General features: G+C 44.2%; 2 protein-coding genes across 2 annotated transcripts in view; both read left to right on the forward strand.

Moving 5' to 3' along the window:
* The window catches only part of LACTB2 (lactamase beta 2), a 32,419-nt gene extending 25,190 nt beyond the window's left edge, over positions 1-7,229 (forward strand). The window contains exon 8 of the mRNA XM_077810152.1: positions 5,619-7,229. Coding sequence (XP_077666278.1) covers positions 5,619-5,637 — 19 coding nt within the window. The 3' untranslated portion in view covers positions 5,638-7,229. The remainder of the gene's footprint in view (positions 1-5,618) is intronic.
* Positions 7,230-9,459: 2,230 nt separating this feature from the next.
* Positions 9,460-17,096, forward strand: part of TRAM1 (translocation associated membrane protein 1) — a 29,182-nt gene continuing 21,545 nt past the window's right edge. Inside the window, exons 1-6 of the mRNA XM_077810155.1 lie at positions 9,460-9,635; positions 13,492-13,555; positions 15,103-15,224; positions 15,423-15,539; positions 16,269-16,327; positions 16,823-16,907. Of these exons, the coding sequence (XP_077666281.1) occupies positions 9,513-9,635; positions 13,492-13,555; positions 15,103-15,224; positions 15,423-15,539; positions 16,269-16,327; positions 16,823-16,907 (570 nt within the window). The 5' untranslated portion in view covers positions 9,460-9,512. The remainder of the gene's footprint in view (positions 9,636-13,491; positions 13,556-15,102; positions 15,225-15,422; positions 15,540-16,268; positions 16,328-16,822; positions 16,908-17,096) is intronic.

Raw genomic sequence — 17,096 nt, forward strand, 5'->3', positions numbered from 1 at the left:
TTTATTGCATGATTTCTAAATTATTTTGAACTCTCTGTGGATATTCCCTGGTCTTATTGTCTTAAGAGCAAGTAATATCTTATCTGACATTGAAGGATGCAGCTACAACTGAGCATCTCCCCAAAGAGCATCACAGTAAGCTGGTGCTCCAATTTTTTACCCTGCTTCTGGGTAGTCTTAATTTCTTTCTCCCCTCCTGTTATGGCTGTTCTTGCTTTCCTCTTTCCTGCTGTATCTTCTTATTTTTTCTGTTGCAGTTGGGAGAGAGCTGTCAAAGAAGTGAATTTTACATTTCATTCAGAACAGAGAGATTTTTAGTTGTCTTCTGGTAATTAACTCCAAAGCACTAGCCCAGTTGCTAGAGCCCTGCTAATCCATGGATAACTAACTACATCTGCAGACCATGTTTGCGGATCACAGATCGGATGCAGACACATTTTATATCTGTGCAGGGTTCTACCGGTTGCCAAGAAAGCTTTATTGCCTGCTGAGATGGACAATTTTTTAGTTCTTGGGGAACACAGCTGCCAAGAGAGGTTATCATTTTCAAAACTGAGGTGGTGGTGTGGGCCAATTTAATGAAAAACCTTGAAGATTAATACTAATATTTAAAATTTGTTCCACTATTCTATGAAGAGCTATGTAGTGAGCGGAGCACTAAGTTGATATGCTCTTGGTAACTTCTGTTGCTAAAGTGGGGAGCTCTGGCATTCTGGAGTAAAGCATTTTTTAAATGTTGAAATGTTTGTACCTAGTGAGTTGCAATAGCCCAGGCTAGAGTTAGTCTGATTTTTTGAGAATTATATTTTAAAAGCATGTGTCTTGCAGTACAAGTTTCCTACAAATGCAAGGAATTGGCACATGACCAGATACATCTGTAGGTTACTACTTATAACTGAGAGATTAATAAATATTATTGACACTGGTTTCTTTTAGCTGGATTATGATTTCCTCTAAGAGGTTTTCTTTATATAGTAAAATGACACATTTTTGTGAGTATTACCAAATCATCTTGATAACTGTCATATCCAAAAAGACTCTTCCTATAACTAGAATATTTATCTTAAAGGAGCATTAAGCTATCTCTCCATGTGCTTGTCTTAAGGAATAAGTTTAAAAGTATAATTTCAGTTACAGTTTCAAGTGTAGCAGGAATTAATATAATTCTAGAAGCATTGTCTTACAGTAGTATCTTAAGGGAGTCTTCTTTCATTACTTCAGTCCTGTCAGTCACTCATTTATTACTTTAACATTTAGGAATGTCAAGTCAGATAAATTTATGATTAAATTCCTTGAGTGGTAACTTCCAGTTTGTAGTATTGATTGCTAGCTTCCACGTTTACTAGTTAGAAGCTGTCTTGTGAAGTTAGCTCATGAAAATATAAAGCTACACTGCTTTACACAAAATCTCTTTATCATATGCCCTGCACACCGTCCTGCGCTTGCTAAATTCTAGCAGACTAAGCCCTGCCCCAAGTTTACAGCTCAAGCCCCTTCCTTTTCTTCACCATCCACTGACAGCTAATTCCATCCTAGCCATGTCCCTCTACAATCACACATGGCTCCACCTGTTCCTAAATTGTACCTCCCTTTTCCCTTCCCTATGGTCTTGGGGGGGGGGGGGGGCGGAACTGTAGCAGAAGGGAACTATCCAGAGCCTCCAGCCACTAGGAGCAACTGAAAAGCAGACAAAGGTGGGGCTTTTGGACATTCAGTGAACTTTTTACTTTTGCCTGGACTTTCTCTGCCCTTTACTGATCAGCTGTTTTTTCCAACCTTCTGTCTCCTTCAGTCTTTTAATCTCAGCTTTTCTCCATGCCTGCCCTTCTTACTTTCTTCTCCTATACTCCTGTCCCCCTCAATATCCCTTCTATATTTGCTTTTCTTTGCATTTAGCTGATCCCCTCTTAGTGCCCTCCTCCCGTGCTGCGATTCCCTGAATTGAACTCCTTTCCTTGTAGTCCATTTTAAGTATGGTTTTGCTCCTTTTAATAGTTTACTACTTAAACGTTATTCTTATTACTCTTAAACTCTTCCACTTCATCATTTACCTTTGTTATCATTGTGCAGATGCATATCACTGTGCTATTTAATTTATATTTTAATACTTATTGAAAATATAAGTAAATAGTTGCTAGTAATCTTAGCAATGACATCTGTGTTTCTCATATACCACTTGCTATGTTTTTACTGTGATTTTTAATTTGGAATTTTTAATTCTAACTTTTTATTTTTATGGCACAAGTTTATTGTGGTGGATCGGTTGGATTCTGAAGTCTATGTGACTTCCAGTTTGACTGATTTCCTGGCCTAGTGTCAAAACTTTGTTTTCATTTGATCCACCAGTGGTGATTGCCTTTTGCAACTGTTATTTTGCCTCTCAATCCAGCCCTTAGTGCTTTTTCTCATGTCACTTTTTGTGTGTAGAACTTGATTCTCAAGTATTCAATAAGGGCAGTACACTGTCTCATAGTAAATCCTTCTCAAAGGCAAAAATCTACTGTAATTTTTGCTGAACATAAGAACAGCTACAGTGGGTCAGAACAATGGTCCATCTAGCCCCGTGTCCTGTCTTCTGACAGTGGCCAATGCCAGGTGCATCAGAGGGAATGAACAGAACAGACAATCATTGAGTAATCTATCCCCTGTTGTCCACTCCCAGCATTTGGCAGTCAGAGGTTTAGGGACACCCAGAACATTGGGTTGCATCCCTGATCATCTTGGCTAATAGCCATTGATGGACCTATTCTGAGGAACTTATCTAATTCTCTTTTTAACCCAATTATAGTTTTGGCCTTCACAACATTATGAATACACGTCTACTACTCCAACATAGCTTGACAACCACAAGAATTCAAAAATCATGAGTTATACATCCTCAAGTCATGACATCTTTTCAAAAATAAATGATATTGGGTTCTTTTTATGTGCTTCTTTCTTCCTGAGCCTTTAGGGTATAGTAGGCTTAATTCCACAAAAGCAGGAGCCTAAACACCTGAAAGAATCTTGGCCTAGACTCATACTTTTCCTGTTACCTCTCCCCCACATTTCATATACCTGAGGCCATATCTACACTACTAACTTAGGTTAACTCAAGTTACATCATCATAGAGTCACCACAGTTAGTATGTCACTTGTGTGCATGCCTACTTGATTCCTTTTCTGCGGTGAGTGTACTTACCAGAAGTGCTTGTATCGATTCACAGTGTGGTGCACCATGGATAGGTATCCCACTGTGCAACTCCTCACTGTCCACTGCACTGTATTTTGGGAAGTTTTGGCAACGCATGCTGCAGCCCAAATGGGTCATACAGGAGTGACTGTGATCATGGGATCAACTTTCCATAATGCAATGTTCACCATCCCCTAATTTTATACATATTGCATATGTAAAATTATAATTTTGCCCCTTTTTTCCTAACTCACACAAACCCCCGTGGCCCTCCTCATTTTCAGCCATCTCTGACAGAAGCATGGAGCCTGCACAGCTCTGCGTTATTGTCATGAACATGTGCACCCTGGGCTTGCAAATCTTGCAGTATTTGCAGAACTGCAAGAAAAGAAGGGAGTTGATTCCATGCAGAACAAATTGCTGTGGGACATAGCAACACCAATTCAAACTTGTTGGTGGCATCCTAGAGCAGCTACAGGTGGTGGAGTGCCAGTTCTGGCCCCGAGAAACAAGCTCCAACTGATGGGATTGCATCATAATGCAGGTTTGGGATTATGAGCAGTGGGTGCTGCAGAACTTTTGGATGTGTGTGCCGAACTTACCCAAATGAGGGCTGAACTGACCATAGAGATTGCACTGTGGAAACTTGCAACACCAGATTGCTACCAGTCAGTCAGAGGTGTCTCAACCAGGTTTGCCAACTTTCTACTCTCATAAAACTGAACACCCTTACCCTGCCCCTCATCTGAGCCCCCCCTCCATTCCCCCTCTCTCTGTTGCTTGCTCTCCACACCCTCAATTGTTCATTTTCACCAGGCTGGGGCAGAGGGTTGGGGTGTGGGCTCTGGCTGTGGGTGCGGGCTCTGGTGTGGTGCCCGGGATGAGAGATTTGGGGCACAGGAGGAGGCTCCAGGCTGGGGCTGAGGAGTTCAGAGAGTGGGAGGGGGCTCTGGCTGAGGGTGCGGTCTCTAGTCTGGGGATGAGGGATTTGGGGTGCAGGAGGATGCTCTGGGCTGGAATCGAAGGGTTCAGTGAGCAGAAGGGGGTTGGGGCTGGGTCAGGAGGTTGGGGCGCAGGGGGGGTGAGGGCTCTGGCTGGGGGGTGCAGGCTCTCATGTGGGTCTGGGGATGAGGGATTTGGGGTGCAGGAGGGTGCTCCAGGCTGGAATCAAAGGATTCAGTGAGTGGGAGGGGGATCAGGGCTGGGTCAGGGGGTTGGGGCACGGGGGGGGGGGTGAGGGCTCCGGCTGGGGGTGTAGGTTCTCATGTGGAGATGAGGGATTTGGGGTGCAGGAGGGGGGTCTAGGCTGGGGATGAGGGGTTCAGAGTGCAGGAGGGGGCTCAGTGCAGGAGGGTGGGGTGTGAGGGCTCTGGCTGGGGGTGCAGACTGGTGTGGAGCCGAGGATGAGGGATTTGGAATGTAGGAGGGTGGTCCGAGGTGGGACCGAGGGGTTCGGAGGGTAGGAGGGGGATCAGGGCTGGGGTTGGGGCATGGGAGAGGGTCAGGGGTGCAGCGCTTACCTCAAGCAGCTCCCAGAATTAGCAGCATGTCCCCTCTCCAACTCCTACACAGAGGTATGACCAGGTGGCTCTACACGGTGCCCCATCTGTAGGCACCACCCCCACAGCTCCCATTGGCAGCGGTTCCCGGCCAATGGGAGCTGTGGAAATGGCGTTTGGGGCAGGGGAAGTGTGCAGAGCTCCCTGGCTGCCCCTACATGTAGAAGTCGGAGAAAGGACATGCCACCGTTTCTGGGAGCCACGGTTGGTAGGGAGCCTGCCTTAGCCCCACTGCGCCACCGACCAGACTTTTAATGGCCTGATCAGCAGTGCTGACCAGAGCTGCCAGAGTCCCTTTTCGACCAGGCGTTCCAGTTGAAAACCGGACATCTGGCAACCCTATTCTCAACTAAATACAAAGTGGGATAGATTTCTTTATTATAAGTATTTAACACACATTGTAAAAGATCATTCCCTGTTCTGTGGCCTGTTTAGCACCTCTCCAGTCATAGGACAACAAAGCAACCGTAGTGGGTTACAGACTGTTGTCTCTTACAACTTTCTTAAGTTATCATAGCAATTTTTATGAGTTGATGATTGTGATAGCCCCAAACACGTGAGGACACATTCTCATAGGCTGCAAGAAAGATGTTTTCAACTCACATAACTCTGTGATATTGTGTGTCTACACATGTGCAGAGTGCAGAGCTATCAGTACCACAGAAACAACCAGAAATAGGATGTGGTAGTTATTAGACATGCTTTTTTTTTCTTTTTTTTTTTTGGTATTTGCATAGACAGTTTTTGTTGTGGGCAATCTATCTGGCAGGTCATTCCCTGTTTATTCACTTAATAGCTGAGTCAATCAGGTTTCATGGGGTTGGAAATGTTATAAATAGATCATCTTAACACAGCCATATCACATTAGTGGCTCTTCTTCCCTGCAGGAGCAACCATGTGTCTTGAAAGAGGATGAAAGAGCTGCCAGAGTCATCCCAGAGAATATCATCCTGGATAACCATCCGGATCTGGGCCTGCTATGAGCAGGCAAAGGTCCCGCCTACAGCCATCATGAGAGCCCACTCTAGAAGAGCCCAGGCTTCATCAGCAGCATTCCTCATGCAGATACCAATCCAGGACATCTGCAGGACTGTGACATGGTTGTCAATTCATGCCTCACTGTGCCATCACCCAACAGGCCCATAACGATCCCAGTTTCAGTAGAGCAGTGTTGCAATCAGCACATCTGTGAAATTTGAGCCCACGTCTGGGGATACTGCTTCTGAGTCACCTAGCATGGAATCGACGTGAGCAAGCACTCTAAAAAGATAAAACAGTTACTAACCTTTTGTAACTGTTGTTCTTCAAGATGTGTTGTTCATGTCCATTCCAGGACCCACCCTCCTACTCCTCTGTCAGAGTCACCAGCAAGAAAGAACTGAGAGGGTATGAGGCCGAGGGTGCCCCTTATACCAGCACATAGTGCAGGGCTCCACAGGGCGCACTGGCCGGCCCTGTGGATACCTCTAAGGGAAAAAAAATCTCTGGCAACTGTGCTCGTGGTGCACGCATACATGGAATGGATGCGAGCAACAGATCTTGAAGAACAAGAGTTATGAAAGGTTAGTAGCCATTTTCTTTGCTATGCAGTTCAGCGGGGCCACGACTTCAACACCAATATGTGCACTGGTTAGTCAGTTTTTAAAGTAAGTAGGAAAGAGCACATGGGGTCTTAAAAAGAAAAGGGTGTTAATCCATCTTACATAACTTATTTGTAACAGTAAGGATCCCTTCCATGTATGTATTTATGAACTACATTACATTCTTTGTGTGCCACAATGATTAATACATTAAAAACTTGCTTAAATGTCAACAGGTACAAGCCATCTCATCAGTAGTTTCCATTAGCGTTCTGTCAGGCAGAGCAAGGCTAATGAAACTGAAGAAATGTTATGTTTCAGTGCCCATGCTTTCATGCCCAACATGGGTAAAGCACATTTTCATAAAGGTAGATAAGCACAGACTTAAGAAACAGCAAATACAATGCTAAATTGGGGGAATGAGTGATAGTAACAATGTAACTGAAATTGAGAAATACAGTATAATTTACACTGCATGGTTTGCTTCATTGGAAAGTATAACTGCATTCTTAATTCTTTTTTCAATGAACACAGAGTGGAATTATGCAAAGTGATATATTTTTGCTTCCTTTCAACGCACCAACTCATCGGGTTATTGTGGTAAGATGTTTTCCATGGTTATACTTTGGGATTCTATGCACTAAATGTAGTACTACATAACAGGTTTCAAATACAGCTGTATAGCAGTGTTATAATTTTTATTATGGGTTTTCGATACAGTTTAATACATACAAATGAAAATGGAACTTCAGTGTAAGTCTTGAAATTCTGAGGATTGAAGTTTAAAAAATAAAATGCTCGTGTGAAGTGTTGGTGATGTAAAATTAAAGAATATAGTCTGTAGTGTTTTAATCAAGGAATTCACAATATGATTTTATCTTGTGTGTTAGTGAAACATAATAAATGAGAATATCTGCACGCAACGTTTTGAAAAATCATAATAAAATTGTTGAAATTATATTACCAATAACATATGCATATGTATTTACACTTAGAGATAACATTAATGGAAACAAAAGAATTGTTAATAATTAATCCCTTGTGAGATGAGGCAACATAAGAAAGAGCCTCCCTGAGGAACTGGAGGTGATTTTTTAGATACTTATTTTCATAGTTTACATGTAGTGTTAGTGTGAAACTATTTTCAGTAAATGTAACATAACTGAGGATATCATCTTCCTGATATTAAAAAAGAAAAATGGAAACAGCACATACCTGTACTCACTGTGCTTAATAATGGACATTGAGTGAACTTGTGTGATTTGAGCATGGTTAACTGCTTCACTGAATGTGGGCACAAAACACTAGCATCTAGCATGAGTGAGAAGATATTATTAGCAACCCGGGCCATAGCAAATCAATATATAACATAAGTCTCTGATATGATCATATGAAACTAAGTGTATATATATGAGCATTAAAACACTGCAACCGTTCAGTAAATAGGGGGTGCAGGCTCTGAGGTGGGGCCAGGGATGAGAGGTTTGCGGTGCAGCAGGGGGCTCCGGGTTTGGGGGGGACTCAGGGCTGGGTTGGTGCTTGGGGTTGGGGCACAAGCTTACCTTGAGTGGCTTCTGGTCAGCAGCAAGCAGGGCTAAGGCAGGCTCCCTGCCTGTCCTGGCTCCACGCTGCGTCCCAGAAGCAGCAAGCAGGTCCGGCTCCTCGGCAGGGGGTCAGGAGGTTCCATGTGCTGCTCTCGCCCGCAGGCACCGCCCCCCTAGCTCCCACTGGCCATGGTTCCTGGCCAATGGGAGTGCGGAGCCAGTGCTCGGGGGTGGGGGCAGCGCACGGAACTCCGTGGCCACCCCCCTCTGCCTAGGAGCTGGCCGCTTCCAGGGCGCAGTGCAGAGCCAGGACAGGCAGGGAGTAGCCTGCCTTAGCCCCACAGCACCGCCGACTGGACTTTTAACGGCCCGGTCGGCAGTGCTGATCGGAGCCACCAGAGTCTCTTTTCGACTGGGCATTCCAGTCAAAAACCAGATGCCTGCCAAGCTCCGGGGCTGGGGGCACTAGCCTGGGGCAGGGGCCGGCGGCTGTGGTGGAGGTTGGGCAGGGCCTCAGGTGGAAGGGGTGGGGCGGGGGGCTAGCTTCCCCCAGTCGGTGGTTCATGTGCTGTCCATTATTTTAATGTACATTTCAGTAAAGAATGAAGTGTTAACACTCTAAATATGTTCAGATGCTTGTTTTTGAAAAAAAACATTGAAAGGTAGAGTAAGCTCTTCTTGATTATTGTAACAAGGTATATAAACAAGTTTTTAAACTTTTAAAATACCTCTCTTTATTTGTGTCCACATTGACAATAAGAAAAGGAGTACTTGTGGCACTTTAGAGACTAACCAATTTATTTGAGCATAAGCTTTCGTGAGCTACAGCTCACTTCATCGGATGCATACTGTGGAAAGTACAGAAGATCTTTTTATACACACAAATGGATGTTTACCACTATATGGTTTGTGTGTATAAAAAGATCTTCTACACTTTCCACAGTATGCATCCGATGAAGTGAGCTGTAGCTCACGAAAGCTTATGCTCAAATAAATTGGTTAGTCTCTAAGGTGCCACAAGTACTCCTTTTCTTTTTGCGACTACAGCCTAACACGGCTGCTACTCTGAAACAACACGTTGACAATGGAGATTTCAAAACAGTAGCAAATTGTAAAGAGCAAAAACTGTCCATCATGGTTCGCGACCTCTCACCTTTGTCATCTTCTGGGCCAGGGCCAGCTAGCTTGTGACAGACGCTTGGTGCCCTGTCAGAATTTGCTATTCGGGGACTCATGAGAAAGGGCGAGGTAGCAAACAGTGACACCGCACCTGATGCCTCAATAAATGCTGCGGGTAGCAAAACCTGCCCCCTACTTAGCCCTTTTTAACGCTAGCCTGGCCCTGAGGCGGGGCATTGTGATTGGTCAGTTTGAACGTCAGCTCAGCGGCCCATGCAACAACAGGGAGCCAACGGCCGCCCTTACCCTTCCCGAGCGCCCCGCTCGCCAGACAAGGAGACAGGCCAGGCGTCGCCGCCGCCCGCCAGCAGGTGGCGCTGCGGCTTCCCAGCGGCCGGCCAAGGGGTCCCTCTCTGGCCGCAGGCGGAGCTAGGACGAGCCACTTCCCTCCCGTGCGGAGCGCTAGAGGAGCTGGGCGGGGCGCCCCCTCCTCCGCCCCTTCCTGGCCGCGGAGGCTCCCAGCTCCTTGCCCGCCACCATGGCGATCCGCAAGAAGAGCAGCAAGAACCCGCCCGTGCTGAGCCACGAGTTCATCGTGCAGAACCACGCGGACATCGTCTCCTGCGTGGCCATGGTCTTCCTGCTGGGGCTCATGTTCGAGGTGAGCCGCCCTGGGAGCCCGCGGCTGCCCGCACGCCCCGGGCAGGCTGAGCGGGCTGCGCACGGCCCGGGGCGGGGGAGGTGCCCGCCCCGAGTGCCCTGACCTGCAGAGAGGGGCCTTGCGTGGCCCGGAGCTGGGGGGTGCGTGGCCCGGAGCTGGGGGGTGCAGGGAGCGCTACTCTCAGGGTGGATGTGTGTGTAGCTGATACGCTGAGCTGGCCCAGCCGGGCGGGGTTTGGGCTGCTCGGGCTCCTCCTCCCTCTGTGCCCCGGGGGGTGGGGGGGGTCGTGATGCCGAGCTCACCTCACCACCACCCCCCCCATACCTGGGGGCTCCTGGCGCCGTGTGTATCCCCTGCTCGGCGCTCTGCCTGCCCCGCTCGCCGGCGGGGTTCACCCGAGCGGGCTGCTGGGGGAGCTGCCGCTGCCGGCCGACACGTTGCAGGAGGGGCGTGTTGGGGAGGGAGCTGTTGGAGCTGGGCCGTGCTCCGTTCCCTGGGGCAGCGCCCGCAAGTCTCTTTCTCTCCCCGCCCCCCCCCCCCGGCCCTCTTGTGCGGGCCCCGGGTTAGGTTCTAGGGGCGGTGGAACGATTGCTGCTGCTGCTGCTTCCCCTTTGCGCAGCAGCAACCGCAGCGCCCTGCGGTTCCGGCAGCCCTCGGCGAGGTTACGTGGCAGTCGGAGCGGGGCGGGGGACGGAGCGCCTGGCTCGTAGTTTTGAGGGAGGCGGAGCGGCGGCTGGGGCCCAGCGAGGCTGCCGTGTGTAAGCAGCGGGGATGTGGGGGGCGTAAGGCCTTGCCGGGGAGCGCGTTTCCTGCCCTCTGTGCGGGGGCTGGAGCCGGGCAGCAAGGGAAGCCCCATGGGGTGGGGCGGCGGCGGCTGTGCCCCCAGCGAGCTCCCGGGAAAGGGGAGCGAGCAGTGACGTGTCCCGGCTGCCCCTTCCCCTGGGTGACCGCTGTTGCCGCCCCTGTCCTGAGCAGCTGCTCACTCGCTGCGTGATTCACACCCCCTGCCGCAAACACGTGTGGGAAACAACAGCAGCACTAGGCGGGGAGCCGCACAAAGAGGAGTCAGAGTAGCAGCCCTGTTAGTCTGTATTCGCAAAAAGAAAAGGAGTACTTGTGGCACCTTAGAGACACACAGAGGTGCGCTTTGCATCTCCAGGCAGCAGCCGAAGGTGGAGACAGCTGCTGGTGGGCAGGTGCGTTCCATTTTCATGCCCTTGCAGTTCAGTGGCTTAGGTGTCTTGCTTGGGTAGTAATTATTGGGAAGATGGATGACCTTGCCATGCAAAATCAGTTTGGGTTAGTGAAGATTTAGCATCCCATTCCTGAGTATCCACTAAGCTTTAAAGGTACATCTGTCTGCTTTCAGGCTCATAACTGAGTTCTTATGACAACTGGCCAGAAAAGTGGCAATATGCTGCTGCCTGGGACAACAAAAAATATGTTTGAGATAACTGAAATCTAGGTATTTTTTAGCTGCTTCTGAGACAATGGTTAAAAGTCGGAGTACACTTATTGACTAACCCATCTGATCAAGTTGAAAATTAAAACTGGTCTAGTTTTCTATATTTTCTGTTAAAAGTCACTGAAGTGAAAAAGAAATGGCAAATTTGTCTGTTGGATCTCCTATTTTACAAAATGTCTCTCTTCAGTTGCTTATTGAGATAATGCACAAAAACTGGTAATATACATACTCCCTTCAGAATAGCACTCACTTATTTTGAGCCAAGATAAGAGTCTCAATTTGATGAGCTAGTAGTCCATCAGTGTTACCATGATTCTTAAGAGCATAATCAGTCCCTTATTCATTTGGTGAGCAGCCTGAAGATTTATAAGCATTTTTTTATATGACTACTTTTTGATATCCGTTTTTTCCAACTTCAAGTAATAGTATCCGAAGGCAGCAGATTATCAACATAGGTTGGAGAGTAGGGGTTTAAAAGAAATACATAACTGTCCTATGCTATGCTAAGACTTGTCTCTGAAAGCCAGATATATCTATCTTCCCAGATAGTTTTGGTTGTGAAGACCGTCTATACACTGTTTTTGTGGGGAGAGGAAGAAGGATGGATTTGAATTTTTTCCTTTTTATGTACACCTGTGTGATTCACTGTTTTCAAAAACAAAGTGCTAATATCTTATTGTTTGTTGTAGTAACTGATCTTGCTAATGCTGAAAAGATTTTTGTGTACTGGAGTGTAAGTTTTTAATTTATGTTCAGTCTTTCCCACTACATGCTATTCTGTACCTACAAAGACCTTCTTTAGTAGTTGCTTTTACTATGAAACTTTTAAGGCTCTGCCGATCTTTATTCTTTGTGTTAGTTCGGTATCAACAGAAGTGGTGCACCGTGGATTGTACTTCATGTCAATATGTATTCCGCGACATGAAAGCTGTAAAAACATTGTAGAGCCCTAGAAGCAAAGGACAAAATAAAAAATGACTAGGTGGCCACTGGAAATTATTTTTTGTACAGGAAATGGGATTTTATGGTCTTTAGATATTTTGACCTTTTGCAAATACTTTTCCAAACATTAGAAGTAGATGTTGCATAGATGATGTAAGCTGGATAGGGGTGATAATGGGTGATGGACGGTACGGCACTAGAGAAGTAGTTGGATCCCTTAAACCCTTCAGTTCCAGATATTCTGAACTTGATTTTTTTTGTTTTTGTTTTTTGTTTTTTTAAAAACCTGTTTGGGGGTATTAAGTGGATTTCATGGAAGCTTTTTCAGTCTTTACTATTTTACACTAGGTTTCCTGTTTGAAATAGGAGTAGAAAAGAGAATGTGGTGCTGCTCTTTATTTAAAAAAAAAAAAAAAAAAATCCTAAAGAAAGGTAGCAATTTTATTCTGCATTTGTTCTGACTTTCTGTTATCTTTTTTTTTCATATAGTCCAGAATAATCATTGGCATCACTACTCTAGCTGCATGCTGTTCACCTTATTTTAATTTTTTGTGTGCTCTAGTGTTCAAAGATTTCTAAGGGTATGACTTCACTAGCAACTTCAGCTAGCCGTGGCAGCGCTTTAACGAAGCTGTGTAGTCGCAGCACCAGTGCTGCGGGAGAGCTCTCCCAGCACTTCAAAAAAACAAAAAAAACACCTCACCCACCGGAGGAGAGCACTGTCTACACTGCCACTTTACAGCGCTGAAACTTGCAGTGCTCAGGGGGGTGTTTTTTCACACCCCTGAGTGAGAAAGTTGCAGTGCTGTAAAATGGCAGTGTAGACATGGCCTAATTCTTTTGAGCCTGGTATGCAATTAATTTTTTTTCTTAAAGGCTCTGTCAGCATCTGCTCTATATTTTGTCTGCCAGCCTACCCCTACCCTCCTGTTTGTGATTTTTTTTAAATTTTATTTTATTTTTTTATTTTTAGCTGGAATGTTAAAATTGAGTTTGAAACAAGGCTATAACCAGAGATTGACTAAAATTATAAGGTCAAAGGTAGTGGTCTAAAAATAGGTGACTTGGCATTACAATACTTCGGTATATTAGAGGGAAGCATAGTGGAAAGGGAATTGCAGCTTGTGTTATTAGTTTAATGTGGTGGAAAGAGGGATTAACTGGAAAATAGGCAGTTTGGAGGAGACTTCTTGGAGAGGATTGTTAAAGTATTCTGGCAATGCTCAGTCCCTGCATTGTGGGAGTTTGCTTTCCTAGATAGGCAGTTCTGCCTGTTGAAAGTCAGATCAGATGACTTTGAGATGAGGTTCCTTTTCTTTATCGTTGCCAAGCACCCTGCCTCCACTGCTTTTCTAGTTCAAGCCATGCTGGATATGTGTTTTTTGAATAGTAAACTTTCGTTTATTTTCATTTAGATCTTATAACACTCACTTTGTCTTGTTCTTTCAGATTACAGCAAAAGCCGCTGTCATTTTTGTTACACTTCAGTACAACGTTACCATTCCTGCTACAGGTAGGTGTCTTTTGAGAATTTAAGCGCTAGTATCATGGAGTAGACAGAATGTTCCTAAATTGCTGGTATGTTGTACTCTCCCAAATTGAGTGTTCGTTGTAAGATTGACCCAGTACAAGTCTGGATGCAGAACAAAGTAATTCTTACTGATCCACTCTTAATCTTAAACTATGTCACTTGAGATTAGTCTTGTGATATCATTTTTAAGACTGTTCTGTTGTGTTCATCATATTAAAAATATTGCCTGATGCAGAGATGCACATGAATCCTCTTAATATCTTTTTTATTAGGATTCTGGACCTGTATGTAGTGCTCTGTGCTAGTCGGAGGACAAATAATTTAAAGTAGTCAAGAAGGAACTGTAAGAATGGAGTTCTGGGGTTTACATACATTAGCGACAGGTTTCAGAGTAACAGCCGTGTTAGTCTGTATTCGCAAAAAGAAAAGGAGTACTTGTGGCACCTTAGAGACTAACCAATTTATTTGAGCATGAGCTTTCGTGAGCTACAGCTCACTTCATCGGATGCATACCGTGGAAACTGCGGCAGACTTTATATACACACAGAGATCATGAAACAATACCTCCTCCCACCCCACTGTCCTGCTGGTAATAGCTTATCTAAAGTGATCATCCAGTTGGGCCATTTCCAGCACAAATCCAGGTTTTCTCACCCTCCACCCCCACACACACAAACTCTCTCTCCTGCTGGTAATAGCCCATCCAAAGTGACAACTCTCTACACAATGTGCATGATAATCAAGGTGGGCCATTTCCTGCACAAATCCAGGTTCTCTCACCCCCCTCCAAAAAACACACACACAAACTCACTATCCTGACCACCCTGGTCACTTTGGATGAGCTATTACCAGCAGGATAGTGAGTTTGTGTGTGTGTTTTTTGGAGGGGGGTGAGGGGGTGAGAGAACCTGGATTTGTGCAGGAAATGGCCCACCTTGATTATCATGCACATTGTGTAGAGAGTTGTCACTTTGGATAGGCTATTACCAGCAGGAGAGTGAATTTGTGTGTGGGGGGGTGGAGGGTGAGAAAACCTGGATTTGTGCTGGAAATGGCCCAACCTGATGATCACTTTAGATAAGCTATTACCAGCAGGACAGTGGGTGGGAGGAGGTATTGTTTCATGATCTTTGTGTGTATATAAAGTCTGCCGCAGTTTCCACGGTATGCATCCGATGAAGTGAGCTGTAGCTCACGAAAGCTCATGCTCAAATAAATTGGTTAGTCTCTAAGGTGCCACAAGTACTCCTTTTCTTTTTACATACATTAGTTATGTTTTCCATTGTACATCTCTACAGACACATTAGGTTAATGGGAGGGAGTTGATTATTATAAACTAAGTCTCTAGTGAGTTATGCAATCATGAATCATTAATTTGGTTTCAGTTTGTATCCAGCACAAAACAGGAATATCTTCTTAATTGATTTGTTGTCTTAACAATACTGCTTTGAGAAATAGACAAACATACTGTTAATTGGACTAAACAGGATCTTCATAGTGAGTTTTAAAACTTTGTTTTTGTCCTTCAGAAGAACAATCTACAGAAACAATCTCCCTTTATCATTATGGTATCAAGGACTTGGCTACAGTTTTCTTCTACATGCTGGTAGCAATAATCATACATGCCATTATTCAGGAGTATGTGCTTGATGTAAGTACCAAGTATGCATTTCTTCCATTAAGATAAATCTGGTATGAATTATTATTGTAAAATTTAATTAGAATGCATGGCTAGATTGACTTCAATTTTAGATATTTTATGAAAACTACTACATAAGGAACATCTAACCATCCTTCTCTTAAAATGGCTCAATATGTTTATCAATAACATAAATAACTTCTGTTTTAGAAAATTAACAGGAGAATGCACTTTTCCAAAACAAAACACAGCAAGTTCAATGAATCTGGACAGCTTAGTGCATTCTACCTCTTCTCATGTGTCTGGGGCACGAATATTCTTGTCTCTGTGAGTATGTCTTTTATCTTTCATTTATATTGTCAGATATCATACCCTTGCTCATCTAACTTTTGTGCTATGAAAATTACTTAGTGTAGTTTTCAGCCATGTGTTTTAATATTAGATCAGAGAAGTCTTTTGCCTGCTGTATTTAGATCTCTGTCACAGTTCAGTGCCAGTTAGTGCTTGTGATGATAGATTCCTTCCTCCACCCTAATTTTGAGGGTTCTGTCTTTCAAACAATAAATCAATTTTTGAGTATGGGAATGAGTCAGGACTCCTTATCTTTGTTCAAACCCTTCATTGCTGTATGACTGTAAACAAGTGACTATATGTTTCTGGTTACTTACCTCTAAAATTTATTTTAAATACTGGTCAAACTCTCAAGTGTTAAGGCATTATTACTTTTTGTGAAGAGTTTTGAGATTCTCTTAAAAAGCAAAAAAATCTACTAAATTCCAGTTTCCAGAAACAGAAGTCTCTTTTTGTCTCCAGTAATACTCAGGGCTTGCTGACATGACTAAATTGACTGGTATAATTATATCCTTATACTGGAACTAACTCTATGTATGAACACTCTTATTCTGGAATAAGAGTGCATTTTCTGGTTTTGCTTATACTGCTTCCATAGCACGTGTTCTGTAAATGAGAAATGTGACAGACTTTCATCACTGGCTTCTGTATTTATTGTCTTTGTCCTGTGATTAAAAGGTAGCCAACAGTTTTATGTATTTTCAGGAGAACTATGTATCGGATCCAACGTCTCTATGGAAGGACTACCCACACATTCTGATTCCGTAAGGTTTATTCCTTCTTCAGTGTTAGAAGTGTGATAATCCTTATGGCCCAGAGTAGGTATTTTGTTTAGACTAACTAAGGGGTGCAATAATGGAGGTGGTTAAAATCTCTGCTTAGAACTTGATGCCCCACAACTCTAAAGTAACTACCAGAAATAGTATTTCTTAAGGGCAATACTGCAGAGAATGAAGTTGCATTTAGCCAGTTCTTGTAATACCTTTTTTGGATCATTGTTATTTTCCAGGTTTCAGAGTAGCAGCTGTGTTAGTCTGTATCCGCAAAAAGAACAGGAATACTTGAGTCTATAAGGTGCCATAAGTACTCCTGTTCTTTTTGTTGTTTTCCAAAAACCTTATTTCTGTGAATAATGTTGAGAAGATGCTGCATTCCTTTTATTGTAAAATCCATGGTTAACCAAGTGTGCAGGAAACTGTGTGAAATGTTTGAGTTTGGACTGCAGTTGCAGAAGTGATGTATTTTATTTTACCATGCAGGTTTCAAATGAAGTTTTTCTACATCTCACAGTTGGCATACTGGTTTCATGCTTTTCCAGAATTGTACTTCCAGAAAACCAAAAAAGTAAGAGGAAAACATTTTTTATCTTAATGGTGAAAATACTGCTGTGCTTTCACAACTGTGCCAGAAATTAGGGTTTCAGTATAATTTTATATGCTTCTGTATCCACCAATAGTTCACTTATTTTTGTAGACTACGGACATACTTTCGATTCTGTGTATCAAAGAGCTGATTAGATAGCTGCATATTTAT

Source organism: Eretmochelys imbricata, chromosome 2, assembly GCF_965152235.1.
Source record: "Eretmochelys imbricata isolate rEreImb1 chromosome 2, rEreImb1.hap1, whole genome shotgun sequence".
Classification (NCBI taxonomy): domain Eukaryota; kingdom Metazoa; phylum Chordata; order Testudines; family Cheloniidae; genus Eretmochelys; species Eretmochelys imbricata.